Below are 27,940 nucleotides of genomic sequence, written 5' to 3' on the forward strand. Positions count from 1 at the left end.
ACGCCACCTCCAACCTCCATAGCCTGGTAACCTCTTCCCAACTGTTGCTGCTGTGGATAAGATAGAAGAGTAGGAATAAAGAACAGGCTGTTTCAGAAGGGGCCAGGAGCAAGGGACAAGCAGAATTCTCTGTCCTGTCTCCCTGGCCCCAGGGGCCACCCCACATTTGGAAGATGTCACCAAGGCCAGAACCGGATTTAGCAGCTAGGACTCTTCTCTGCCTTGGGACTCAGTGCTGCAGGGGCCAGAGTTAACAGTCAGATTTGGCAGGAAGAGAGCTCAGCCTGGAGGAGGAGGTGGGGGCCAGGCCAGAAGGCCATACCCTCCCTGGGCTCCAGCAAAGCCCTGACCTTGCCACTCTGGCAGCCTTAGCCGCCAGCCCCCGAGGCTGGTGACCAGTCACTGCTTCCAGAAGCTCCACTCAGAAGGGCAAGAAGGCTATTCAGAAGGGTCCTTGACACTTTCCATATTTGAGATCGTATTAGTTAATTACATGAACATCCTGGGCCCTAATCACTAATTAAATATCCTCCTGAGACAAGACCTCCGTCAGAATGAATTTCCGCCTTCTAGCCAACAGTGCTCCTACTGGGGGAACTTTTCACTTAAGTTCATTTTTCTCCTGATTCAGTCACACACTCATAGGCTCTGCACGGCTCGTCCCACGTCCCATGGCCTCTCACTGATGGCAGGGTGGCCACTTGCTTTGTCACTGCTATTTCCTCACAGGAGGGAAAAGTGGCCAATGACACTTATCTGAGGCCCCTGCTCTCTTGCACAGGTTTTCCTCTGAAGAAAGGGTTGAGGTGCCACCACTGACACCAACAGTTGATAAACCACTGGTCTCGATTGTCACCAAAGCCTCTTTACCTCTAAATCCCTTTTAAGGAGATTTTCCTGGCACACGAGCTCTTTTATGGTCTGAGTCCTCTGACTGTGGTCTTGAGGGAAGGATTCCTTAAGCGAAGGCGGCTCAGAGAGAGCCGGGAAATGCCCCAGCTTGGAGCCCAGCTGGGGACAAGGGCACAGGAGCATCAGCAACACGGGGTGCTCCAAAATGACACTCCCAGACTGCAGGCCACAGAGTTCAGCAGGTACCTGCCTTTGGGGCAGAGCTTTATTGTGGTCTCTGTATTTTTCGTGAAATACTTAGAGCATAAATACATAGAAAGATGCCATACGGAGCTCTTAGTGCACAAGTAAGACCCAATTTCCCCCAGAACATCCGACTCAGCATGGGAGGAATAAGCAGTGACTGGGCACAGCCTGGTATGGAGACCAGCCTTGGCAGTCAGGCAACCCACGAATTTTCTGGAGCAGGGAGTGTGTTGCAGGTGAGAGGTGAGGAAATCCTGGTCAAGATTGGTTTGGTAAAGAAAAAGAAAAGGCAGTGAAGGAGCCTCTGATAGGGCTAAAAACTACCTGCTTGGCCTCAGCTTCCTAAGGGACTGGGCCTCTGGGCCCCAAACAATGTCAAGGCAAAGTTAGGGTGAGTCCCTTTAACACATATTCCTTACCTACTGTTGTCTCTGCCTTTTGTGCCCCACACCGAGACATTCAGACAGAATATGCCCCGTTTGCCTGACACTGTATCCACGCTGGCATCTTCGTCCTTCCCCATATGGCTCCTCCTGGCCTCCCGCAACCTGCCTTCTCCATCAGGGAAACTAAACGAAAGAAATTCCAGGGGCAGCTGGGTGGCTCAGTTGGTTAAGTGTCTGACTTCAGCTCAGGTCAGGATCTCAGTGTCCTGAGATGGAGTCCCACATTAGCTCCTTGCTCAGCAGGGAGTCTGCTTCTTCCTCTCCCTCTGTCCCCTCCCTGCTTGTGCTCGTGCACAGGCTCTCTCTCTTTCTCAAATAAATAGAATCTTAAAAAAAAAAAAAAAAAAAAAAACCACTCCACCATGCCTATATAGATACTCTTCAAAACAGAGATTTAATCTTTTTTAAAAACACTTTATTTATTTACTTATTTATTTGAGAGAGAGAGCACAAGCAGGGGGAAGAGCAGAGGGAGAGGGACAAGCAGACTCCCTGCTGAGCGGGGAGCTCAACAGGGGCTTGATCCCACCACCCTGAGATCACGACCTGAGCCAAAATCAAGAGTCAGATGCTCAACCGACTGAGCACCCAGGAGCCCCTAATCTTTTTTTCATTATTGTTACCTTGTATTAGGATATCTTTAACCAAAATATATTTGTCAAAAGCCAGATCTTTAGTGGGAAAAGATCTGGATAAAAAAATCACATACAATATCCCATCATTTCCTGCAGGAATTCTAGCAGCGGGACAGGGCCATTAGCCTAGCACCTTTTATTTCATAAACAGCTACACAGTCAACTGAGGCCCTGGGAGTCTCCGGGTTCTGTCTGAGCCCTTTCCGTTGTTGCTTTTTCTGGAGTAGACAAATTTGCCCAGCCACTTTTTGTTGTTGAAGTTAATAGGCAATAAGCTTTAAAAAGTGTGATTATTATAAACTCAATTGCTTCTTACAGTAAATTTTTACATAACTTATTTTGAGCTCATTATTTTTCAGCTCTCTAAAGGCATATTTTAAATAAATTCCATTTCATTTGTAGTCATGGATCAAGTTCTTCAGTGCAGTGTTACGGGTCTTGTCTCTTATTAAAGAAGGGCGTGTGCTTAGGACTTTTCATTAAGTAAATACTTGTGTGCTCCTGGTTCTGGGGACACAGAAAGGAGTGAGGCTGGCACTTCCTTCAAGGAGCCCATGAGTTAGGTAGATGGCAGACTCTGAAGACAGATAATTACACTACAGAGCAGCAGATGTGCTAATAGACAAGTATACAGAAGAGGATAATTAAGGTCACTGAGCATCAAGATGATGTGTCCTTTGGGGTGGCATTTGAAGGGTGAGTAATAGATGAAAGCAGGGAACAGAAAGAAGGGCATTTCAGGCAGGAGGGGAGGTCAAGGCTGAAGGTCAGACAAGTGGAACTATACATAGTTTGCACTGTTCCAGTTTTGAATCCAAGGGCTAGGACAGGGTAGCAACTGCAAAGAGCTGAGGCTCTTGAAGAACCTTGTGGGCCTTAACAAGCAGCAGGGACTGTGGATTTCGATTTTAGGTGGACTGCAGCAAGATGGGCAGTAGAGCCTGGAGGAAAAACTGGAGGGAGGGAGTTGCTAAGCTCTTCCAGGGGAACCAGAGGTGTGGATTAAAGCCGTATTGTGAGGGGTGGAGGAAGATGGGTTCAAAAGAAAACCGAAGAAGTTGAACACACACCTCTAGGAGTTTTATTGTCTGTAAAGAGGAAAGGGAAGAAGTCAGCAACCATGTGAAGATTGCCAACCACAGACCTGGGCATGCAATTCAGTAGCTCATGTTGGATTTTAGGTGGGGAGATGAGGGGTCCTGGTTTTGGGCAAATCAAGGTGAAGGGACATCCAAGTGGAGATTCATTTATTTTCTCCGCAAACATTTGTTGTGTGGTTATTCCATGGCAGGCATTATGCTATGCCCAGTAGGATAAATGTGGTCTCTGGCCTCCAGGAGGCCATAGTGCCGAAATGCCAGGGTGCACTTGGGCCTGTAGACCTGGCTCTTGGAGGATGAGGTCATAGATGTCAGCCTCAGGAATAGATGAGAAGGGGGAGAAGAGAACTGAGGACAGGACCCTAGGATAACATCAACTTCTGAAGAGTGGCAAAAGGGTAGATTCATCAAAGGAAACGGGAAGTCCAAGATAAAAAGAACCTTAGGGACCAGAGAAGCTGGGCAAGGAACATTTTAAGGAAGGAGTGTTACATGAATGTCGCATAAATCAGTGACATTTCAAAAACAAGACAAAGAATCAAAGGTGTCCGTTTCATTTGGCAATCGAGTATCTCTGATAGCCTTAGTGTATACATATGAATATGCAGACGTCTGTCGTTTAGAAAAAATTCTGTTCTTGCTGATCAGAATCTGAATGCTTTGTTGGGACTTAAAATGTCTCTTTGGCCAGATTTTAATCACTTTGCACAGGTAATGACGAGCCTTTGATTTATGTCTATAGCTACCATTGGCAACACATTGTGACTCTGCCTCTTGGCTCTATTTATAGAGTGTCAGAAGGACTACTCAGTCTAGTACTTTTTATGTGATTAAGAAATAGTTGAGGGGTGCCTGGGTGATGCAGTCAGTTGAGCACCCGACTCTTGGTTTCGGCTCAGGTTGTGATCCAGGATCACGAGATAGAGACCCACGTTGGGCTCCACGCTCAACGTGGAGTCTGCTTGACATTCTCTCTCCCTCTCCCTCCATGTTCTTCCATGCCTTCCCCCCACATGCTCTCTCTCTCTCTCTCAAATAAGTAAGTAAGTAAATAAATAAATAAAAATAGTTGACCAGTGTTGCATTATAACCCAATACAGAAAGTAAATATGCAAGAGTCCGTATGGATATAAATAAGTGATTGAATAAATAAACAGGGATGGAGAGGCGAATTTCTTGTATAAAATAATACCACATTTTTTCTGTGGATCCTGTCTGTCAAGGAGGTGGAATGTAAATCCCTACCCCTTAAGCATGAGTTTTACTTAGTCACTTCTGTATGCAGTCTAGAAAGGGAGGAAAAAGAGTAACTTTACAGTGGACAAACACAATTTCAGCCAAGTGATTAAGCTTAGCATCGTAAGTGATAAGTCATGCTGATAACCTGCACCCTTGATATGATGGAATAAGAATGGTACTTTACCTCTGGGGTCTTCCTCCCCAGAACCCCAATCTCATCATGAGAAAAACATCAAACAACCCAAACTGTGGGACTTTCTACAAAATACATGGCCATTGCTCCTCAAAATGGTCAAGGTCATCAAAAACAAGGCAAGACTGAGAAATTGTCACAGCTGAGAAGAACCTTACGGAGACATGCCAACTGAATGTCACGTCTGTTTATCGCAGATGGGATCCTGGGACAGAAAAAGAATGTGCTGCATGAGAAAGGAGGTATGAACGTTGGAAGAGAGAGAGCATTTACCTAAAATGGTAGAGGTTTCCAAAGACAAAGTGCACCTTCTTTGCAGTGTCTAGTGTTGGTCCTGAGTTCAGTTGATTTTCTACCATTTTAACAAAAACTATGGACCCCAGGACTCATGACCCATCTAAAATTGGAAACTCAGGAGGTCTGCATTGGACTGAGGGCCTCTCTGTCTTCATCCCTACTCCTGTCTTCTATCAATGAAGAGACCCACTTCGGCAGGATTTACAACATGACCCCTAGGATAGTAACTGCATTTATCACGATTATTACTGGTTCTTTTTTAATTATTATTTATTTGAGTGAGAGAGAGAGAGAAAGCAGAGTGAGCAAGAGAGAACTCGGGTGGTGGGGGAGGGGCTGAGGGAGAGGGAGAAGCAGGCTTCCCAATGAGCAGGGAGACGGATTCAGGGCTTGATCCCAGGGTCCTGGGATCATGACCTGAACCAAAGGCAGATGCTTAACCAACTGAGCCACCCAGGCGCCAACTGGTTATTTTTTTAAGCAGTAAGTAGAACAAACACTACTCTGCAGTCACATTCTGTTTCAAAAATATGCATTACCACTTAAAATTTTTCACATGGATTATTTTCTTTGCACTTGAGATTTCTTTCTGCCACCTGAGAGTCAAAGAGATGAATATGTAAAAAGCTGGATAGGCAACAAACAACTTGATTCTGCAGTTTTACTCATCTTGACTTAACCCCGAAATATACCTGACCTAAAACCATGAGGAAATCCTGAAACTTTTTTGTGGAGTGACCTTGACTGATGCTTGTGACCCTGTTTCCAATCCAGTGAATAGAACCCTCCTCTGCCATGGATGGGGTGGGGTTTAATGTGCATGAGTTGTTTGATCCAACTCCCGAAAGGTTGTAATTGGTAGACAGAGATGCATGTTGAATGGATAATTGTTTCCCATTGCAAAAACCAGTTGTGCATACCTGAAAATGAGTATAGAATATTTAATATATTTGGCCTAATTTTCAACCCTATTCACTTTTTTTAAAAAGTAGTGAATTAATCCTGGTATATACGAGATTTTTTTTTTAAATTGGGGTTATCTGCTTTATATATTCAGACCACCTGGATTAGTTTTATAATGAAAAATTATGGAAGTATCGGAGATAATATGTGAAGTAGTACAAAAGTGGTAGCATTAAGCTGAATTTATGGAAATGCCTTCATTTGAGGATCATATACCAATCTCCCGATTTAATGAATAGCTAATAGGATGCTTCTTCTCTAATATGGGACATGGATGTCCTCTTCTCTTCTTTACATTTAAATAATCAGTCCCTTGTGTTCGTGGTGAAGAGGGTTAGTGGCTTTCGTATAAAAGTCTGCAGCCAGTCACAGGTAGCCAGAAGTCCTGAGGGCGTATATCCCAGGGGACTGGACAGCTTGAGATGGGGGTTTGACTGGATCTCTGCAGTATCCAGTTCTGGCTCGGTCCCCTCCACAATCACAGAAGCCAGAAAGGTCATCTAGGTTCACAGAGCATAGCGCAAGGTTGTTAAAATTTGGTGATGAATCTCAAATGACCTGGGGGTATCCTGAACAAAGAGGCAAGATGGACAGGGAGGGAGCAACGAAATGAGAAAGGTGGAGAACTGTTGGAATTCTTGACTTCCAACATAGGACAGGTGTTTCTCGCACTCACAACTAATCCTGATAAAGCTCATAGTGAACCATATATGACTGTACCTTCAGAAGGACGTCGGAGAACTTATAGTAGACACAGAAGAGAACTACAGAGGTGTTTCAAAGTCTGGAGAATAAAACCCATGAGGAAGAATCAAAGGGGCCAGCGCTGTCTGACAATGAAAGAAGACAGTTCTTTGTGCTCCCACTTTTTGTCACTTTGCTAGGTTTACTTATCTGCCTTTCCCTCCAAAAGACAGTGAGCCACTTGAAGGCAAAGACTTTTTCAACTTTATATCACCAGCAACCTAGAATATCCCTGACTCTTTGGAGATGGTCAATAAGTTAAGAAGTTTATGGTCTCTGTTAGAAGAAGTGAAATAATCTTAAATTATAGCATGCCCATTGTTACAAGATGGAATGGATAATAAAATACCAATAATAATATTGAATATTTATTGAGTGAGTCCTGTGTATATCAGGCACTGTACAACTGTTTCATGCATTTTTTCCATATAATTCCCACAATATATCTGGGAGGTAAACATTCTTATTTTTCTGTTTTAAAGATGAGGAAACCAAGACAGAGCAACGCTGGCTTCTTTGCACAAGGACACACAGCTAGTATGTGGCAGGGCCTGGATGTACATCATTAAATCAGGCTTTCTGACTCCAGAGCCCATGCTCTTAATTACTGTACATGTAAGTCAGAGTTTGATCTGGGAAAGAGAAACCACTCTAGGTATTTGAAGTACAAAGGCATTAACCATAGGGCATAACCCATCAGTAGGGCTAGGGAAGCTATGAGCATGGAGCCACGAGGAAATCAGCAGAGCCAGAATTACAGAAAATGACTAACAAAAATCGCAGAGCTCTGCAGCACCTATGCATGGTCCAGAAGGAGGCCCGGAAGCCACCAGCAGAGAACACATCTGCCATCTGCTAAAGCTTATATAACTGCTTTCACTGCCCCGGGAGCACTAATGGCTTCCATTACTCTTTGAGCTCCCAAACCCTATTCAGTGCCTCTCAGTGGTGACATCTAGCCAAAAACCCTGCAGGCAGAGAGTGAGGTTCCCAGGCCTCTAGCCCCTGTGATACAGGGTAGTGCTTTAAAGGGGAGCCGAGATGTCAGCTGTGCTATTTTGTCTTGAAGAAAGTTTCGGGACTTCCCCAGAGAACGTAAAAGGCAAGATAACCTGTAACCTTCTGTATTTCCTTCCAGGGGCTGAAGAACAGGCCAGAAAACAATCTCAGGTGCCCCAGCACTATTCATGGTTTCTGAAAACCACCACTGAAGAATGCTAAAACACTAACAATACGTCCTTAACTCATAACGATGGGTTTGTGCCTTTTCCTAGGAAACACACCTCTCGCTTAGAAGCGTTCTTACTCAAATGGAAGGTGAGGGAACAGTGGAGCCAGGTGAATTGACAAGCAGTCCCCTATAGTGCTTTAATTCTGTGCAAAATTAGATAGGATGGGAAGAATTCTGTCCTGTGGATTGGAGATGGCTTTAATGAGAAGGCGATCATTCACTTGGAATTGAGGCAGTAAATTCATCTGGGCTGCCTGTCAAAATACTGATGTCCATGCCCAACCCAAGACCAATTAAATCAGATTCTCTGGGGATGAGGCCCATGAGCCAGTATTTTTTTCTTTCCCCGTTATCTATTTCATTCATCTTCCTCACCAACCTACCCCCGGCTACCACCAGTTTATTCTCCGTATATAAGTCTATTTTTTGTTTGTCTCTTTTTTCTTCATTTGTTTGTTTTGTTTCTTAAATTTCACATATGAGTGAAATTGTGTGGTATTTGTCTTTCTCTGTCTGACTTATTTAATTTGCATTATACCCTTTAGATCCATTCATGTTGTCAAAAATGGCAAGATGTTCTTTTTACGGCTGAGTAATATTCCACTATGTATATATGCCCCACATCTTTATCCATCCATCTATTGACGGACACAGGTTGCTTCCATGTCTTGGCTATTATGAATAATGCCACCATAAACAGGGGTGCTGTATCTTTTTGAATTAGTCTTTTCATTTTCTTTGAGTAAATAACCAGTAGTGAAGTTACTAGATCATACACTAATTCTATTTTTAATATTTTGAAGCACCTTTATACTGATTTCCACAGTGGCTGCATCAGTTTGCATTCCCACCAACAGTACATGAGGGTTCCTCTTTCTCTACATCCTTGCCAACACTTGTTATTTCTTGTCTTTTTGATTCTAGCCATTCTGACAAGTGTAAAGTGATATCTCATTTTGGTTTTGATTTGCATTTCCCTGATGATTAGTGATGTTGAGCATGTTTTCACGTGTCTGTTGGCCCTTTGTGCGTCTTCTTTGAAAAAATGTCTATTCAGGTCTTCTGCCCATTTTTTAATTGGAGTATTTGTTTTTTGGTGTTAAGTTGTAGAAGTTCTTTATATATTTTGGATATTAACTCCTTATCAGATATGTCATTTGCAAGTATCTTCTCCCATTGAGTAGGTTGTCTTATCATTTTGTTGATGGTTTCCTTCACTGTGCAAAATGAATCAGTATTTTTTAAAGCACCTAAGATAATGCTAATCCCATTTATGAGAAGCCCCTATACAGCTTTGCAATTTCTAGTGTGCTTTCACCCTTATTGTCTCATTTGAATCAACTGTCATCCCATTTTATTTTTTTAAGACTTTATTTATTTGAGAGACATCGAGTGAGCGTGATTGGGGAGGAGTGGCAGAGGGAGAGGGAGAAGCAGACTCCCCGCTGAGCAGGGAGCCCATTGTGGGGCTGGATCCCAGGACCCTGGGATCATGACCTGAGCCAAAGGCAGACGCTTAACTGACTGAGCCACCCAAGCGCCCCTATCATCCCATTTTATTAATGGGTAAACTGAAACTTGAGAGTTTAGGTCCAGAACTATTGAAGGCATGCAGCTCTTCTGACTCTTTGCCCAGTTGTACGTTATATAGTACTTCCCAAACTTTGCTGTAAATCAGAATCACCTGGGGGGACTTTTAAAAACCTGGATCCCCAGATCACACCCCTATTATGTCAGAATATGGGGGTGGGGTGGAAGCCAGGCATAAGTATTTCCCAAAGATCCCAAGTGATTCCGATGTGCAGTAAAGTTTAGAAACCACTGCATTATGCCGTTCGCAGGCAACCTGTAAGGTTGGTGTAACTTAAAGTGCATGCATTTGCTAATTAGGAGGTTGTACTTGGTTCTTTTTTCTAATTCGAACAGTTTATCAGTTCAAATAAATCTCTCAATTAGGGACTGTCTTGGCAATTAACTTATTAATAACAATAGCCACAAAAATGCAAAAACAGGTATCATGAACCAAAGGACAAATCCTAACCTAGCGGATGCATGACCCTTCTAGGTTCGGTGCATTCTTACTATCAAAAGTTATCAATTAAATAAGGTAACCATTAGTTAGCAAGCAGAATAGGCAGCCAGCTTACTAATTTATTGACAACCAATTAATATCTGCCATCACAAACATGAGCCATATATGTACATATCTCATTTCCCCTCTGGTTAGGTTTAAATTCCCCTTCAAGGAGGAGTAAGTAAAGAAATGCCCATCATCAGATCTGTGTAGCCGAGAATGTTCCCAGTCAGGGTCCTCTGGCCTCTCTTCTGTTGTCTGCTTGGAAAAGGATCTTATTCTTTCACATGCTGTACTTGAATTTACTCAGAAACTGAATCTTCTAATACCGAGAATATCAAGTTCAGAAACTAATTTTCTAGAAGTCCTTGTAACAAAAAAGGATAGGAATTTTTAAACTGTCTTTGAGGAGAAAGCATTCCCTATTAAAGTGCTATTTCTAAAGCCTTGGTTGTTTTTTTGATAGAAATGATAGAGTACCCCCAGCCCTCCTCTCCTGTAATGCTTTCCGGAGGAAGCAATTTTAAAGTCTAATGTGTTCAGGAAATGCTTCTTTATAACCGTGGACTGCATTGCCCTACATGGAAAAGATGGAGCATTTTCGTATTTTCACGGTCACATGAACTGTGTGTGGCACTTACATCCTTCTGGGTGCTTTCCATCCATGGGGTGTTCAAGGAAAACGGGCCCAGCATTCCATTTCTCCTAGACAGAGTTCCCTCTGGGCCACTCAGCATCCCTAGGTAGGACTGCAATTCCAAGTGAAAAAAAATAACCGGCATGCTTTTAAAAATACACAACTTAAAAAAAACAAAGAGTGTTTTAAATAACTTTCGTGAGATATTGTCTTTACTATACACAAGAGAAGTGGGTAAGAAATAAGTCAGAGCAACAAGTGTACAGGGTTTCCCTTGCACAGTCAGCCTTTGACCGGTGTATTTGCAAGGCAGCCCACTGTTCTGCTTTCCTAGGCCGCGGCTCCTAAACATGTTGCCTCTGAGCATACCCCTCTCGTGGGCCACCTGCTGGTCTGTGCAGGTGTCTGCCTTCCAGCTCTTCTGTGAAGCCAGAAGCTTCCATGCACATTGTGGGGTGTCATGCCACATGTAATTAGCGTCATCAGAATTAGAAGCAAAAATAAAACACTTAACTGGCACAAAATGGGACTTTGGGATCCCAGTCTCCATAAAGGATAGTCTGTGGGGGTACAGTGATTCTGACCAAAGCCTTCCCTTTCTCCTTCCTCAGCTCCTGCACTTGCTAAATTACCAGGATCTTTGCTGTCACAGACTTTTTCAGTGTACCCTGTTAGGCAGGAAGTGCTAGAGAAGATTGACATCTAAAAGAGGCAAAGGGGGGCTGAGGGCTGAGTGGAGGATGGGAAAAACACAGAACCTCCTGGAGATTTGAACATCCCTCACCTTCTACAAAAAGTTGGAGCCTGCATTGTCCAGCATAGGCGCCACCAGCCACATGTGGCCAGTGAGCACTTGAAATGTGTACGTTATCATGTTGAAATGATATGTTGGTGTAAATAAAATACACTATTAAAGTAGGTTTTACTTGTTTCTTGTTCCCTTTTTAACATGGATTTTAGAAGTTTTTTTTAAAGATTGTATTTATTTATTTGACACACAGAGAGAGCACAAGCAGGGGGAACGGCAGAAAGAGAGAGAGGAAGAAGCAGGCTCCCTGCTGAGCCAGGAGCTCAATGCGGGGCTCGATCCCAGGACCCTGGGATCATCAGCTGAGCCAAAGGCAGACGTTTAACCGACTGAGCCACGCAGGCAACCCTAGAACTTTTTAGTTACCTTTTAGGCTCACATTATACTTCTGTTGGATGCCTTGAATAATGGCTACTAATGCTTTTAGCTCAAACAGCTGAGAGTGATCTTGAAAAGGGACACACTAAATATTTAATGTCATCCGCCAGCACATGAATTACTTATCGATGCCTAACGAATTATCCCAAAACTTAGTGGATTCAAACAGCATTTATTACTCTACGGTTTCTGTCGGTCAGGAATCTGAGCAGGGCTCACCTGGGTCCTCTGGCTAAGGGTCTCTTACAAGGCGGCAAGGTGTGCGTGTGTTGTAGTCATCTCAAGCCTTACCAGGGGAGAGACCCACTTGCAAGCTCACTCGTGTAGTTGTTGGCAAGATTCAGTTATTCCTGGGTGGCTGGGCTGAGGACCAGCCTCTGGTCCTCTTCGGCTGTTGGTCACGGGAATTTCTCCATATGGCAGCTCACAACATGGCAGCCTTTTTCCATCCAAGCAGGCTGGCCAGAAGAGGAAAAGAGTATGCACGCCAGCAGGCAGAGGTCACCTCAACTCACAAGTAACATCCTATCACTTTTGTCCTCCTCTCTTTACTGGAAGCCAATCACTAGGTGTAGCCACACTCGGGAGAGGAGGGTACACGAGGACATGAATACCAGGAGGTGGGATCTTTGGGAGCATCTTAGAAGCTGCCTGCCACAGACAGATAATTAGGGTCCAGTTAACATTTTATTTGTCCACCACATAGTTGTTCTTTAATATCATGTACTTACCCTGATGGATCTAATGCGCTGCATTCATATTTGCTTGTTAATGCATAAAGAAACTCTGAAATAGTATATAAGAAGCTACAGACAGGGTGACTTTGGGGGATGAGAGTAGGAAGCAAGAGGGTAGGAAGAAGGCCAGGAGGGAGACATTTCATTGTATACCTTATGCTGTTTGGGGAGTTCTGAACTATGTGTATGCATTACTTAAAAAAAAAATACCATGGGAGTAAGAGAAATAAACCACCTCCATTCCCAAGCACTCGGTGCTTGGCTGTCACCCTTCCCCTGTGGGGCAGGATGGAGGTCCCTGACTTCATCTGCCTCCTCTAGGATCTTGAAGCCCTTCAGGTACTCCCTCCTCCTTGCAGCTTTTCCTGAGCACCCTAGTCTCCAGAACTCATCCCACCCCACACCCTAGTACCACTGACTATGTTTTTTTATTAGTGTTGGTTTTCAGTTTCCTTTGATTTCCATTTGTTCTGTATCAATATACTAGATATGGGTCCTATTGGGAAAGGCAGTTGCTCAACTGAGATTTCGAAAGCACACATTCATCTCATACCCCACCAGAGTTTAACAGGTCTTCTAAATGAGGTTGGTTTTTTGTGAGAGTCTTAAATGGTAGGAAATGAGATGCTGCCCCCCAGGGAAGACAGACCTGTGTAGAAGGTAGCAGGTGCACTCAGCTTGTAAGTGGGAGAAAAGGACCATTGGAATTTACTGGCCCTAAGAAAAAACAAGGTCATAAACAGAAGAGCTACAGTGGACCTTCATCCTCCACCACAGGATGAACATGGCAGAATCAGATTACTTGTCGATTTCATCAACAACCAGAACAGTCCCTGGAAGAGGAAGTCTAGGAAGGAGATAAGTGTGAGCAAACACCATCTCCCTATTCACCACCGTTGTTTCAAAAGATGTAGATATGAAACCCTGGATAGGAAAACATCAGAGTTGAAAACTCCTAGGTTATCTAGTTACTTCATTTGTGCCTCGGATACACTAAATTCCCAATGCCCCCCCCCCCCCCCCCCCCCCCCCCCGCTGGCAGTGTGAGCCTATCCTGGGTTTCCTGGCTCCCGGTTTACTCGAATGGCAGGAGCTAAATTCTTCTGAACAAATGCAGAGAGGAGAGTGGTTACTTGTTTGTGAAAATAAGCCCAGGCAGATGGTAGCACTGACCCTGACGGAGCAGTGGACTTCAGACAGAATGAAAGGTGTTTTATAACTTCCTTCCCATGTTCCGAGCAGTAGAGATGATGGCTTGGGGAGTACCTGCAGAGGGGCGCACTTGCATAACCAGTAGGCTAATTGCTAGAATAGATATTTGCATATATGAATATGTTTAATGGGGAGTCATAAACATTTGTCTTAAATCTCAAATAGGTGGAGACAGTAGTAGCACCAGCTATAGAAGCAAATCTGAAAATCAAACAGCCCAATTAAAAGTCAGATTTTTTTAAAGCCATTAAGATCAAGCAAAATGAGATGAACTTTAAAGGGCTAAAGGATTCAGATCTGTTAAGGGCCCCAAATGGCAAGTAATTCCGGGGAAATCCTATTAATTAAAAACCACTGCTCTGTGAAATGACTGCCATTACCTTCGAAGGTAGTTAATGTGCCCGTTCGCGATACCTGTGAAGAAATAGGGGAGCATGAGAAGCCGATGGCCATCTGCTAAGGGTAGGACACTGTTTATGCTCCCTGAGACGTGTTGTACCTCAGAAATGTAAGGACTGGAAACAACAGAGATGTGTCTATTGCCCACCTCTGCTCTCTGGCCTCACTTCATTTTATTGTCTATTTTATTTCAGCGTCCCTGTGCTCATCACTCAGTGGGTCCTGCTAGGGGACTCCTGGCCATCTGGCTGCCCGCTGGCCCTCAGGGAAGATCTCCTTGTGCACTGAGGCTGACGGGCATGTGTTGTGTCCACTGCAGCTATAAAGCCACGTCCGATCAATCAACCATGGCAGCAATTAGAACCTAAAATACATTACCTATCCACAACCCCTAGAAAATCTCATCTTTTCAGAACGTCCAGAAAGTAGAGCAAAGGGCTTAGATTTAAGGCATTATTATAGAAACATCTTTTCTCCCAAATTGTTTACCCATGCAAATTCCTTGAATGCTCTAAGGCATTACCCTCAGAGATTAAAAAAAAAAGGAATATTAATAAAAACGAACATTTATTGAATGCTTGTTCTGCGCCAGGTTCTATGCTAAGCACTTTCCAATGATTATGTGATGATTTCTCTGGAAAACCCGTTGAGGCAGGTATCGGGTCACTCAGCTAGTTGATTGGTAGAGCTAGGACTCATCCTGGGCAGCCCGACTGCAGAGTCCATGCTCTGAGCACCACGGCCTCCTGCCGCCGCAGCGCCCCCCTTGGAGGAGTTGTGTGGGATTGAGCAAGGTAATGTGTAGAAAGTGCTTTTAGCTGGCCTGGCATGAACATCCATTCAACACTGAGCAATGCTTCTAATCAACAGTTCAGGCATGGAGGGGGCGGCTCTGAGGGGCTGAGAAGAGGAAGGGCTAAGGGAATGTGAAAGGGAGCACCTCTGGCTGGGTGGGCATCACTGGCTGGAGGAAGGCCCCATGGTGCTCAGATGTAGGGGTGTAGGGGTGTGGCAGGGTGCCCACACGAGCCAGCACGATGCCAAAGCACAGGCCCTGTGCTCATGTACAGATGACGCATCCCAAACTCTGCCTCCAGCCCTTCGGAGCATACCTGCCTCTGCCCTTTGGCCTCACCAACACTTAATTTGGATTTTCTTTTACTTTTGGTTTAAACCTTTGTTTTTTGTTCTTGTTTAATATACCCATGCCAATCTATTCCTTTCAGAAATAGATGATAAAATGTTCTCAAATGAGTAGTATTGGAGTTGGGGGCACAATTGCCACAGTGCCCTTTGTGTGTTTACATGGAGCTAATCCCAGCCTCCTGTCTACGTGCCACCCTCCACACACTGACGTTTATTAGGATCTTGTGGGATTACAGCATTTTTCTTCTCCAACCATGCTTTGTTGTTTAGCTATAACCTCAGATATCCACTTTGGCTCCTCCTCCTCAAGTCAGTTAGGCCTGGCTTGAAGAATGCAGTGTTGAGTCATGGGGGTTCCGCCATGACCATCAGAATAAAGCACAGGGGCTGGACTGTGTTCCTGGATGGCCTTGAGAGTCCATTCCCTCGGCATGTGACTGCTGGCAGTTGGGCACAGAGTGGTGGTGACTGTCTGCTCCGGGTCTGTGGCTGCAAGTTCTGGTGACAGCAGCGGCCCAGGACTGCTGTGGAATGTGTATGAACTGTTGGACTTAGTGTTTCAATGTCACTTCCTCCCATTTCAAGATTCGGAACTTTAATTGGATTCTAACTTCTCGGGAAGTCTCTCTTGAATATGAGGTATTTTTACATTTGACCCTTTGTTTTCAGATCTCAGCCGGAAACACGATAAATTCATTTTTTTTAAATATAAAAAATTCACAAAGCAAGGTGGATCTCTGACTGCTTCTCTTCTGGAAACAATGGAAAATATAGAAATGACAAAGCTGAGGCCCAGAGGTGTGACTTGCCCGGGATCAGGGGATGTGAGAGACAGTATGAAATTCAAACAAACACCCAGTGATGTGTTTACACACTTAGCCCATGCTTAAAATAAACAAAAATCAGCTGTATTCCCTACCTGAGAACCTCACACACTGTTCTTACTGTTGTGGTTCCTTTCAGCGTTGCCAGAGTCGTGTGGTGACCGAGTCACATGGCTGGTTTGCAGCCAAGCTGAGATCCCTTGCTCTGGTGCATGTTGGGGTTTCTTGCTGGTTGACAGTGGCCTTCAAGTCTGTGCATGCTATCGCCCATATAAAGATGAAACTTCTCGGTCACCCTTGACTTGACCTCTATCCAACAACAAAGGAAGGGGTTGTTAACGATGATTGTGTGTGTCCTTCCCCCTCCTTCTTCCCACCCACTGACAGGACCACCCACACTTGGAACACCCAGTGCTTGCAGGGCAGTCTCGAGATGAAACCAAATCACAGCTGGCAGTTTACCCCTAAAGCGAGAGTGAGGCAAGAAACGGTCCTGCTTCTCTGGGGCTTTTTCATCAGAAAGGCATTTGTGCCTTTTGGTAGGAAAATAGGCTTGGGGAAGGCGTCCCAGACCAGCCAACAAACTGGTGTTGTATTGTGTGCCGTCACTGGGCTAGTCTCCGGGGACTCAAGGACAAAGAAAACACAGTCCCCTTCTTAGAAGGGTCTTCCCAAACAATGCTGTAATAAATCACCACCATGTCTCTTCCCTTTGAAGCTAAGGGTAGGAGTTTGTGAGGTCAAGGGGAATGGATGGCACGCCTGACAGAGACAAAGAGCAGTTGGGGATAGAGCTCTGCAGTCTTTGCTGATGCTTTCTTGGTTTGCCTGTGGTTGAAATACTAAAAGAGTGATACTTCTCCATACTGGTAGAATAGCCATCACCTGTGAGGAAACAGATCTGGCGTCCTAATGGTTATGGCTTAAATGGTGCACCAGAAATTGCTTAGAAATATCTCAGCTGTGCTCTCTACAACAAATACAAGAGTTTTTCTACTTTACGAAAGAGGGGGCGACTTTATTACTTAGTTTTGTGGCATCTAAAGCAGGACTGGACCTTAGAGATTGCCCAGCATAACCTGTCGTTTTACAACTCAGGAAATGGGACCGGAATGAGGGTGTTAAGTGATTTTCTCCAAACAAATAGCCAGTTGGGGCAAAACTGGGTCTATGTGCTGCCCTGGCAAATCTTTACCCCAAGCTCACCCCAAAAGTCACTGAAATTACTTATAAAGATATTCAGAGGAATATACTGATGATGGGCCTATAATTGGCTTTTAAAGAAACGAGGCAGATTTTAGGAGGCAGTCTTTGGAGGGTGACTTAAAGGAGGACAGTGAGGTCTTTCAAGCACGTGGGCTCAGTGGCCTTCAGACTGGTTCCTGGAGTCCCAGGGTCCATCAGAAATGGACTCTTCCCCACTCTTCCTCACCCCCCACCGAGCAGCTCTGCCTGCATTCATTTGCGTTACAGAGTATCCGTCTGAGTGAGATTTCTTTTGAAATGAATTAATCTGAAAACTATTATCCTATAAACAATTCAGCAGTGCTACTAAGAATACAATTTTATCATCGTCCAAAATAAGAGGGTTTGATTTTCTGTTTGTACATTTTTACTTTGGACTCTATGGACCCAAAAGTATCCTTCCCCACTGCCTTCAGCGTGGCAAATCAGACAGAACCAGGGGGCACTTGAGAGTTGCTTTCACGGAGTCTTTTCGGAAAGTTCTCTCCCATTTGGTCTTCCTCCTCCAGCAGAGTCTTCAAGGAGATGACTTCTCCAGGTCTTGGACTGGTGGAGACCTAAGCAGCTACCGCTCACAGCTCCAGTGTTATCGCTGTTGGCAGAGTTCTACCTGCTCTCTTGTTGTTTACCATGAATAGTCATGGAGACACAGCGCAGCACCTGTCGCGTGCCAAACACTGAATAAGTACCTGTGGGATTCAAACTTCGCAAGCAAAAGCACCTATTTGATTCCGTTGGTTTACAACCTCATATTCTTAAGCAATCCATCCGATCCTATGAAGGACTGTTGTGAGAGTTAATTTTCATGATTGGGCAGTTTGTTATTTCCTATGTACAGAAGAAAAGGCTTCAAAGGAAAGGTTTTGTTTTTTTTAATTAGGGAATATACTTATTATTGAAACATAGCTCTAATAAAGATATTTTGGTGCTGAATTATTTTGAATTTGCTAAGTTTCTGTTACCCCTGTGTTCCTTTTTTCAGAATGCTAGAAGATGACCTTAAGCTAAGTAGTGATGAAGAGGAGAATGAGCAGGTAAGATTTAGTTTTATGTTGCTATCCTTTGAATGTGACACAGTGTCACTGACCCAGTGGGCTGTCCTGGGAGTTGACTGAGTTGTACACACTCAAAATTGTAGTGCTGTAGGATGCTGGGTGCCCTCTGCTAATTATGAGCTTACATGCCATGGGGCCAGTCCCCCAAAATATCTTGGGCTGAATTTCGCTTAAAACTGTGATGCTGTGATTTTTGTGTCATTGAAACCAACAATGGGAACTGACAAGGAAGCCAACTAGCATCAGACTTCAATATGAAATAGACCCTTTTTCTGTTTTCTTTTTCTTTTCTCTCTTTTTCTTTTCTTTTTGGCAAAGCTTACTGGTCTTATAGAGATCAAGCGTGTGACCTAACCTCATCAGCATGCAACGGGCAAGCTGTAACATTAAATATTGAGAGGTTTTATACAGATATTATTAACATTGAGCAGAAGCAAACGTAGAGGTGAAACTTAAATGATGAATAAAAAATAATCATGCTCTGAATAGGCTGTTTGTCTTAGATGATAAATGTGCCTAAAGTGTTCTCCCCTGGTGTTGATTTACAAGCTCGAGACATCTGTCAGGGGTTTATAAATACTCTTCTGATCAGTCAGTTAAGGTGGAAAAATATCCACATAACATTAATCACTTTCAACTTCTGCATTGCAGGAAATGTTTGTTTTTTAAAGCAAGTTTGAAAACACAAAAAATAGATTTTTCTTCCACTTCTGTTTCCTTTTTCTTATTATCTGTATGGTATTTTGTCAAGTTTGGACAAATGTGGTAGGTACAAAGACAATCCAGAGAGGTCTTTCCAGAAGTTATTTTTACATGCACTGTGAGACCGTATGCGGTTGATCTTGGAATTGTGAATTTTATAAAAGGTGTCGTGGAGCACTATACAGGCGATTCAGCTGTCTAGCCATGCGAATGCACATAATGTACAAAGTGTGCGGAGGTGAAGTAAAAGTCAAAGGAACATTTCCAGGAAGAGCATCTAAGCAGAATGTGGCTGTGAGGTCACAGAGGAGTTTGTTCACCTTAAAGAGGAAGGTGAGGCACCAATGAAGGGCCTGGGTGTGAAATAGAACTCACATTGAAACTAGAGTAGCAGGCAGGGAAAACCCCAAGTGAAGAAAGGTTAACTGAGCAAGGAAAGCTGCTCAGGCTTCGGGTTTTGTGGAGACTGATGACTTTCTTTCTAGGTGTGCACACCAGGACCGTCAGATACCCGTAACACAGCCATCTTGGCAGAGCTGAGAATGACTTCACTCCTAATTTTGGTTCCTCATCTATGTGACTTTCAGCTATTCATGTCTTCATGTATTTCCCAGTGAGAGGTTCATTAAGGTACATTGTAGATTAAGTCATATCAGATCTGTAGATTTTGTATCCCTTATATTAGAAAAGGGATTCACTGAGTATTGCATTCAGCAAGCTTTCTTAATTTGGAAAGAGTTTTCTAGAGTTATTTCGAGGAAATATTTCCACTGAAAACTCAATTTAAAAAAAAATTAGTTATCAAGGATGTACTAGACACGTTCTCTAAGGCAGTAAGAACTTTAAATTAAATCATTTTTGCTTTATTAGCTGCTGTTTTCTAATCTGTGACCATGCATAATATTGTATTGGGAATATACAGGTTAGATCCTTTATTCTTATATTTAGTCCCTATGAGTGTACACCTTTCCATCATTTGCAATGAGAGCAGCTGACAGAATGAATGATTTCTGTACAGTAGTATAATTAAGACTCCAGACAGTGGTTTGTATGTGGTAGTTTAAGTGATTGCTCTAACACTAATTATATTAAGTTATCCTGCTTTGGCCTATAATTATAGCCTGGCCTAATCACAAAATCATAATTTCCATCCTTTTAAAAAAGACTAATGATATGGTATTTTTTTCCCTGCAAGACCAAAATATGATTGTGCCCCCGAAGAGTAGAGATTTAGCGCGCACACGCACACACACACACACACACACACACACACACACTGCTTTTCTCTGGCATTGGAAGATAATTAAATGTTTCCCATAAATGATTTTACCAGATATCATCAGAGTTTGTCCCTTAACGCAAAATCTTTCAAAAATGTATTGTACATTTCCCTGCCTCAATAAACAGAGCATACCAAACTCCTTAGCCTTCTCCTACATGACATCTGGCTGTCCTTGTGAATATTGGTCACTTGCTGTGACAAAAGATATCCACAAGAGCTTCACGTTGCTGTGCCTGTTTGCCCTTCCTCAGTTCGCCTCAGACTTACATGTATTTGAATACTCTGCCTAATGCTTCCTTTATCCTCATTGTCTTTGCGCTCTCAGGGATGAAGAGACAGGCTAGTTTAGCGAGTAAGCACAGGCTCCGCAGCCCTGCTCCCTGGGTTCAGATCCCTGCTCTGCTGGTGACTCAGTAGTTTGCAGCCCTGGCCCAGTCCCTGAGCTCTTCTCTGCTCCAGGGTCACCATTTGTAAAATGGGAATTAATGTTAGATCCCCAAACCCTGCCACTTCCTTGGAACTTGGGCTCACCTGTTCTCTTCACGTCACCAGATCCAATAGGCTTTTGGTTTTTTGCTTTTTAGTTAACTTAAAACTGAATATACTGTACATAGAGAAAAGTACACATAACCTAAGAATACAATATGATGAATATTCCCAAACACACATACCCATGTAATCAGCCCTCAGATCAAGATACAGACAATGGCCAGCATCTCAGGTCTCCCACATCCTGATCCAGTCACCACCCTCTGGAAGAATAACCACTCTGCTGTTTTTCTAATATCATAGAGTAATTTTGCTTGTTTTTGAACTTTCTGTCAATGAAATCCTACAGTGTGTGCTCGTGCTCCTGGCTTCTTCCACTCAGTGTTATGTTTGCGAGACTCATCCATGTTGCATGTAACTGAAGTGTGTTCATTTTCATTGCTCAGTCATGTTTCATCATGTGCATATACCCTAATTGACTTACCCATTCTACTCCTCATGGGCACAAAGGTATTTGGGGCTATCAGAATAGTACTGTTATTGACATTCTTGTACAAGTCTTCTGGTGAGCACATGGGAACATTTCTATTAGGTCTATGCCCAAGAGTAGAGATCAGGGCCAGGGGGTATATTCATGTTCAAATTGAGTAGATCATCTCAAACCTTTTTCCAAAGCAGTTTCACCAGCTGACACTCCCATCAAGAGTATAAGAGAATTGCAGTTGCTCGCATCCTCACCACGTTTGTCTTTTTATGGTGGTGAACAATATTGTTCTGAAGGTTCCTTTTTTTGTATTGTCTTTGTCTGGTTTTGAAAGAAGGGCATTACTGGCTTATAAAATGAATTGAGAAGTGTTCCCTGCACTTGTTTTTCCTTGAAGAGATTATATAAAGTTAATGTTAACTTTTCTTTAAACACTTGTCAGATATCTCCAGTGAAACCACGTGGGCCTGGAGATTTTTAACACTTAAAATTCTGTTTCTGAATAAAGGGCTGTTCAGATTATTTCATACTGGGTTATGAAATACTGCTTATGGCAGTATGTGCTCTTTAAGTAACTAGTTTATCATGTCATTAAGTTATACATTAGTGTATATTTATGTGTAGAAAGTTCCATTCTTCTATTTTCCTTTAATGTCTGGGTCTATGGTGATAATCCCGTTTCATCTTGAGACTGATCTTATTTTTGTCTTCGTCATCTTGCTAGAGGTTTTTCAATTTCATTGATCTTTTCAAAAAAACAAGTCTTTTGTTTCTTGATATTCTCTATCAATTTTTCTGTTTTTGATTTTATTGATTTCTTAACTTTTTATTTCCCTCTTTCTGTTGCTTTGGGTTCATTTTGCTCTTCTTTTTCTGAATTCTTGAGGGACCTTAGATTACTGATTTGAGACTTGTCCTCTTTTATAATATAAGCATTTAGTGCTACATTTCCCTTTCAGCATACTGTAGCTGCATCCCACAAATTTTGGTGTGTTGTATTTTCACTGTCCTTCAGTTTGGTGAGACTGCCCCTTTGATGCATGAATTATTTAGAAGTGAGTTGTTTCATTTCCAAATGTTTGGATTTGGATCTTACTTGTATTGATTTCTAGTCTGGTTCCATTGTGGCCAAAGAGCACATTCTGTGTGATTTCAATTCTTGGAAATTTACTAAGTATTTTTTATGGCCCAAGATCTGGTCTGTATTGGTATACGTCTTATGGGTAGTTGAAAGAATGTGGATTCTGCTACGGTTGGGCGGGGTGTTCTATAAACGTCAGTCAGATCTTGTTGGTTGATGTTATCGTTGAGTTTTTCTAGATTCTTGCTGACTTTCTCTCTAGTTGTTCTATCAGGTGTTGGAGAGGAATGTTGAAGTCTCCAGCTGTATCTGTGGATTTGTCTGTTACTCCTTTCCATTCTGTCAGTTTTTGCTTCATATATTTTACAGCTCTGTTATTTGGTGCATAACATTTAGGATTGCTGTGTCTTCTTGGTAGATTGACTTTTTATCATTATGTAATGTTCCACTCTATCTCTGGTAATTTTCTTTGCTCTGAGGTCAACTTTATCTGATACTGATATAGCCACTGCTGCATTCTTTTGATTAATGTTTACATAATGTAACTTTTTCCATTCTTTTACTTTCAACCCACCTATACTGTTGTATTTGAAGTGAGTTTCTTACAGATAGTATATTGTTGTCATATTTTTTATCTATTTTGCCAATCTCTGTCTTTAATTGATGTATTTAGAACATTTGCATTGAATGTAATTACTGATATATTAGGGCTTAAATCTGTCAGTTTATTTTTGCTTTTCTGTTACTTTGCTTTTCTTTCTGTTTTCATTTTTCTGTTTTCTTTTCCCTGACTTCCTATAGGTTTCTGGAACATTCTACAGAATTCTGTTTTTATTTATCTATCATATTTTTAGTGTATCTCTTTGTATAGCTTTTTTAATGGCTGCTCTAGGAATTACATTCTATATACATAACTTATTAACAGTTCATTGGTGATAGCATTTTACAGGTTTTCTCCCCGAGTATTCTCCATCACGGAATTGATAATATGTAGGTGATAGAGGATTTTGTTTTCTATTTTCCTGACTTTTTGAGTGAGCAACCTGAATCTTATTCTATCTTATTCATCCTAGTGCATACCCTGGCTAACTGGCGTCCAATAGGAAAGCCTCATCTTCCCATAACCAGATCCACACAAGTACCTTTATCTTCACTCGTCCCCTCCTTTACTCCTGTTACATGAGAGCACTGCTTTCTTTTTATCAAGTCTGTGCCATTTCCTCTCAGTTACTTGGGGCCTTGTTCTTTTGACTCCTTTCTGCCCCACCACCCTATCAGAACTATGCATTGGGTCACAAGTAACCTCCACAGGGCCAAACATGCTGGGCTCTTTTCAGTCTCTTGTCTTACCAGACTTACCACATTAAACCATCAACCACCCCACTTTTCTTGAGCTGTCTAACACTAAACTCCTGGTTTGCTTCCTGCCCTTTTGGACTGTTTCTTCTTAGGCTCCTTTGCTGGCTGCTCCTCCTCTGCCCAGTTTTACATATTGGAGTCTTTCAGCATTTATTCGTCATTTCTGTTCTCCACTTCCTTTCTCTCTCTCCTTCCCTCCCTCTCTCTCTCTCTGGGTGATCTCATCCATTCCCATGACCTTCATTTTTTATATGCTTACAATTTCTAAAGTTACATCCTCAGCTCAGAACTCTCTTCTGAACTGCAGACCTACTTGACTTTTCCACTTGGATGTGTCACAAGCATTTCAAATTCAATTTGTGCCAAACTGGACGTCTGGTCTTTGCCATCCCTTACCCACCCACACACAAATATATTCTTCTTGTGATTGTTTCCATTTCTAAAAGTAGCCCTGCCAGACACCCAGTTGTTCAAGCCTAGAAACACCAGGCTCATCCTTGACAACTCCCCGTTCCTCACTTAAATGTTAATTTTATCTCTAAGGCCTATAAATTCAGCCTCCAAAATTAAATTCTAGCCTTTCCATCTCTTTCCATCCTAGTGAGTCTAAACCAATCTAGTAGACACTAGCATATTTCTATTCTTCCTCTCTATAATGCAACCTCCCCACAGCGATCTTTTTAAAAATGTAATTCATATCAACTCATTCCTTGGTCTGAAATCTTAAATAGGTTTTCCTTTTCACTTGAGATAAAATCCAGAGCCCGTAGCATGACTAACACTACCCTACACTAAGTCCAGCTTCACCCACTTCTTTCCCTTCGCTTCACATTGAGCTCATTCATGGCATGTTAGCCACATGGGCGTTCTTTCAGCTCCTCTGACAAGCCACGCTCAGCTGCCTCAGGGCGTCCAGAGGCCTCTCCTCCCTCTTTTTTTTTTGTTTTTTGGTCTGACCAACACCTACTCATCCTGGAAGTGCAACATAACTTTCACTTTCTCAGGGGGCCTCCCCATTGTCTAAATTGGACCTCCCAGTTAGTCCTTCTCCCAATCATCTTAACCTTTCTTCTTAAGTATCATCATAATCTTAGTTATGTGTATGTTTACTTCTTAAAATATCTGTCTCTACCAGTAAGAACGGAAGTTTTCTGAGGGGAGGGACTGTGTCTGGCATAGAAGTGGTGCTAAGTACTTGCTGAATGGATACATGAATACATGTACAATGTTGAATTGAATTGACTGTATTTCCTGCTTTTTGTTTTCCAGTATCAAAGATAACTTTTGCTCTACCTTTATTCTTTTACTGAACACTGGTTTTTCAAATTAGTCCTGTCCAAAGATCAAAGGTGTTGATAGAAAAGACAAAAAACGTAAGACCCAAAATCTTAAGGTGGCTGTAGATTTATGTACAAATAATCTACCTATTTAGGAGGAAAGTTCTATCCAATCTCCATGGAAATGTCTGTAGCCACTTCTTAAATATATTTACCGCCACGCCATGGTGACGTCACAAATGTTCAGAATTTATCTCAAACAGAAGCCTCCGAAACCAAAAGAATGGGTTTCTCTACAGTCTTCCCTTTCAAAGATAGCAGAGTTTTGACTGTAATGTCTAGAGCTGAGATTGTGACAGAGTTTACCTAGAAAGTTCAGGGATATAGTTAAAATGGAAGCATTTTCCCATGTTCGCTCTTATAATTTTCATACTTGATGAGGTTCGAACTGGGACAGTAGTATGAGAATGCATTTTCTTGTTTGTCTGGGTCCATGAAAGATTCTAATAGTGCAGCGATTTGTTTAGATCCCCTTTTCTCTAACTCTTGGCTTTAACATTCCAAAGGCCACTGCTTTCATGTAAGAACGCAAAGAAATTCGAAGATTTAAGACAAAATTATTCGTGAAGCCACTACGTACTAAAGGAATTTTTTTAATGGACTTGGAGAGATTAATTATATTTCATGTCTTCCAATTTGGTAAAAAGAAGAGCTCTGCCTCTCAAGTCAGGGAAAGCTTGGGAAGTCAGACACAGTGAATATCTAGATGAAATTATTATAACTAAGGCTTAAGGAGAGGAACGAATGATTAAGCCTTTCAGCAAGGAGCAGCCGAGAGAGTGTCAACTGCAGACAGTGTTTCAGAGATGACAAATATATAAGCTCAGGGAGAGTAAAGAAGCAGGGATCCAAATTGAATGGCTACATATGTGCCTGCAGCTTCCAGTAATTACATTATCCACACGTATCAGGCAGTCTTTTCATTTTAATTATATAACTGCATTTTTCTCTTTAAATGAGCATGGTTTATCCACTCAAACTGACAATTTTAATTTTATAGGCACTGATCATTGCATATAATCTGTAGAGGGAAATTTTCCTGCTGGCATAATTTACATCTTACAATGAAGAAAAGTTACCTTTTAATCCCTAATCAATATTTGGAGAGCACACAATTAATTTAATAGATATCTAGGTAGTTAACGTAAATCTTCAAGTTAAAGAGCTAGTTCATTTCTTATTTGTAATGCATGGAGTACTGATCGTGTCTCTCAAAAAGAATTCCAGCCCTCTCGGAATGAATCTAAAGCCTCGCTGCATCGAGATGTCAAGATTATAGGTGCAATTGCTCCGAGCACTGAATTGCAGTTCTCATTGCTTTTAGTTGCCTTTGGTTTCTTATGGGGAGGCACAGAAACATTCCCACTCAGTTCTCTGCTTTTTACCATAGAGGCCACTGGATAACTCACGTCAGTTTGGGGTGTAATATTGAAGCAGATTGCCAATCATAATAGGCGCCATTCATTTTTTCCCTTGTTCCTTTTTAATATGACAATTGCATAACAGAAAGCAGAGCTTTCAAAAAGAACCTCTGAAGCCATTGGCCGTGCATGTCTATCAGTGACCAAATGAATTAGCTAAATGATATACAGGCGAGGAATAAAAACATAGGAGGTTTGTGCAACCCAGCTCCACTTCCCTGGGTGCATTTTTCTTCTCAGGATCAGCTTGGTTGATGCTGGAGTTCTTGGCCTGTGAAAATTTATTACCCACAGAGTCAATCTGCATTCAGGCGGCCAAGTCTGAATAAATAGAGTCATTGTGCTTGTCTGGGATTTGTGGCCAGAGTTCATCCAGTCAGCTTGACATTCACATCCCAGGAGATTCATAAAAGCCAACACCCTGGTATGTGCTCTTGAATCCTGCCAAACTTGTGTAGAATTATATAAACAGGAGTTGAAGCAGTAATCAGGACCAGGTTTGAGGGGCAAGGCTCCAAAATCAAGTTTCTTCTACATTAGAAATGAACCATATTGTAGATGTTATTTGTAGTTAAACAAGAGCTAAAAAAATTTTTACATGCGAATCATTCTGAGAATCTGCTTGAATGCCTACTAAGTGCTGAATATCAAAAAAGACACATTAGTGATATTCGTTCTGATAATTTAACCTCAAGCATTTAAAGTAAATTGTAAATGCTAGGACAAGCTCTGCCCTTAGTGTACAAAAAGAAGCATATATTACATATATTAAACTTACTAGCAAAATTGAAAAAAAGGAAGAGTAGTTTATGTTTGTTTTTATGTTTAGTCTTGCATTAATGTTATCCCTAAGCTAAATATCCAATTTAATCATATTGATGAATTGGTTTCTTTTTAATATAGAAGCAGAGCAATAACTCAAATTGAAAAGGACTGCCTGTCAGGTCTTTGTCATGTGTATGAAGTAAGCATGTATTTCAAACTTATGACGCAGTCAGTGAAAACTAAAATGTTTAGCAGGAGGTTTCTGTTTGTCTAACAGTCCTAAAACTTAGTTAAGTAATCATAATATAGAAATAAAATTTTATTGTCACCAGAAGCAAATATAAAAATCTCTTACTATGGCCATTTTATTAAATCATGCCACTCTTCATACACATTTGTGCAAAGAACAAGCATAGGTAGATGACCAAAAATGTAATGGCCTTTGTTTCACGTTCATGAACAATAATTTCCAAAATTGAAATTATCAGCTGACTTAAATGTCACTGAGCACAGAATTATAAAGGCCCACAACCCTATTTCCTAAAATTTTTTCTCAGAC

General features: G+C 42.1%; 1 protein-coding gene across 1 annotated transcript in view; it reads left to right on the forward strand.

The window, feature by feature from the left end:
• Positions 1–27,940, forward strand: part of AFF3 (ALF transcription elongation factor 3) — a 514,329-nt gene that overhangs the window by 379,338 nt on the left and 107,051 nt on the right. The window contains exon 9 of the mRNA XM_044378704.3: positions 18,389–18,440. Within this exon, the coding sequence (XP_044234639.1) occupies positions 18,389–18,440 (52 nt within the window). The remainder of the gene's footprint in view (positions 1–18,388; positions 18,441–27,940) is intronic.

This window comes from Ursus arctos, unplaced genomic scaffold (assembly GCF_023065955.2).
Source record: "Ursus arctos isolate Adak ecotype North America unplaced genomic scaffold, UrsArc2.0 scaffold_8, whole genome shotgun sequence".
Lineage (NCBI taxonomy): Eukaryota > Metazoa > Chordata > Mammalia > Carnivora > Ursidae > Ursus > Ursus arctos.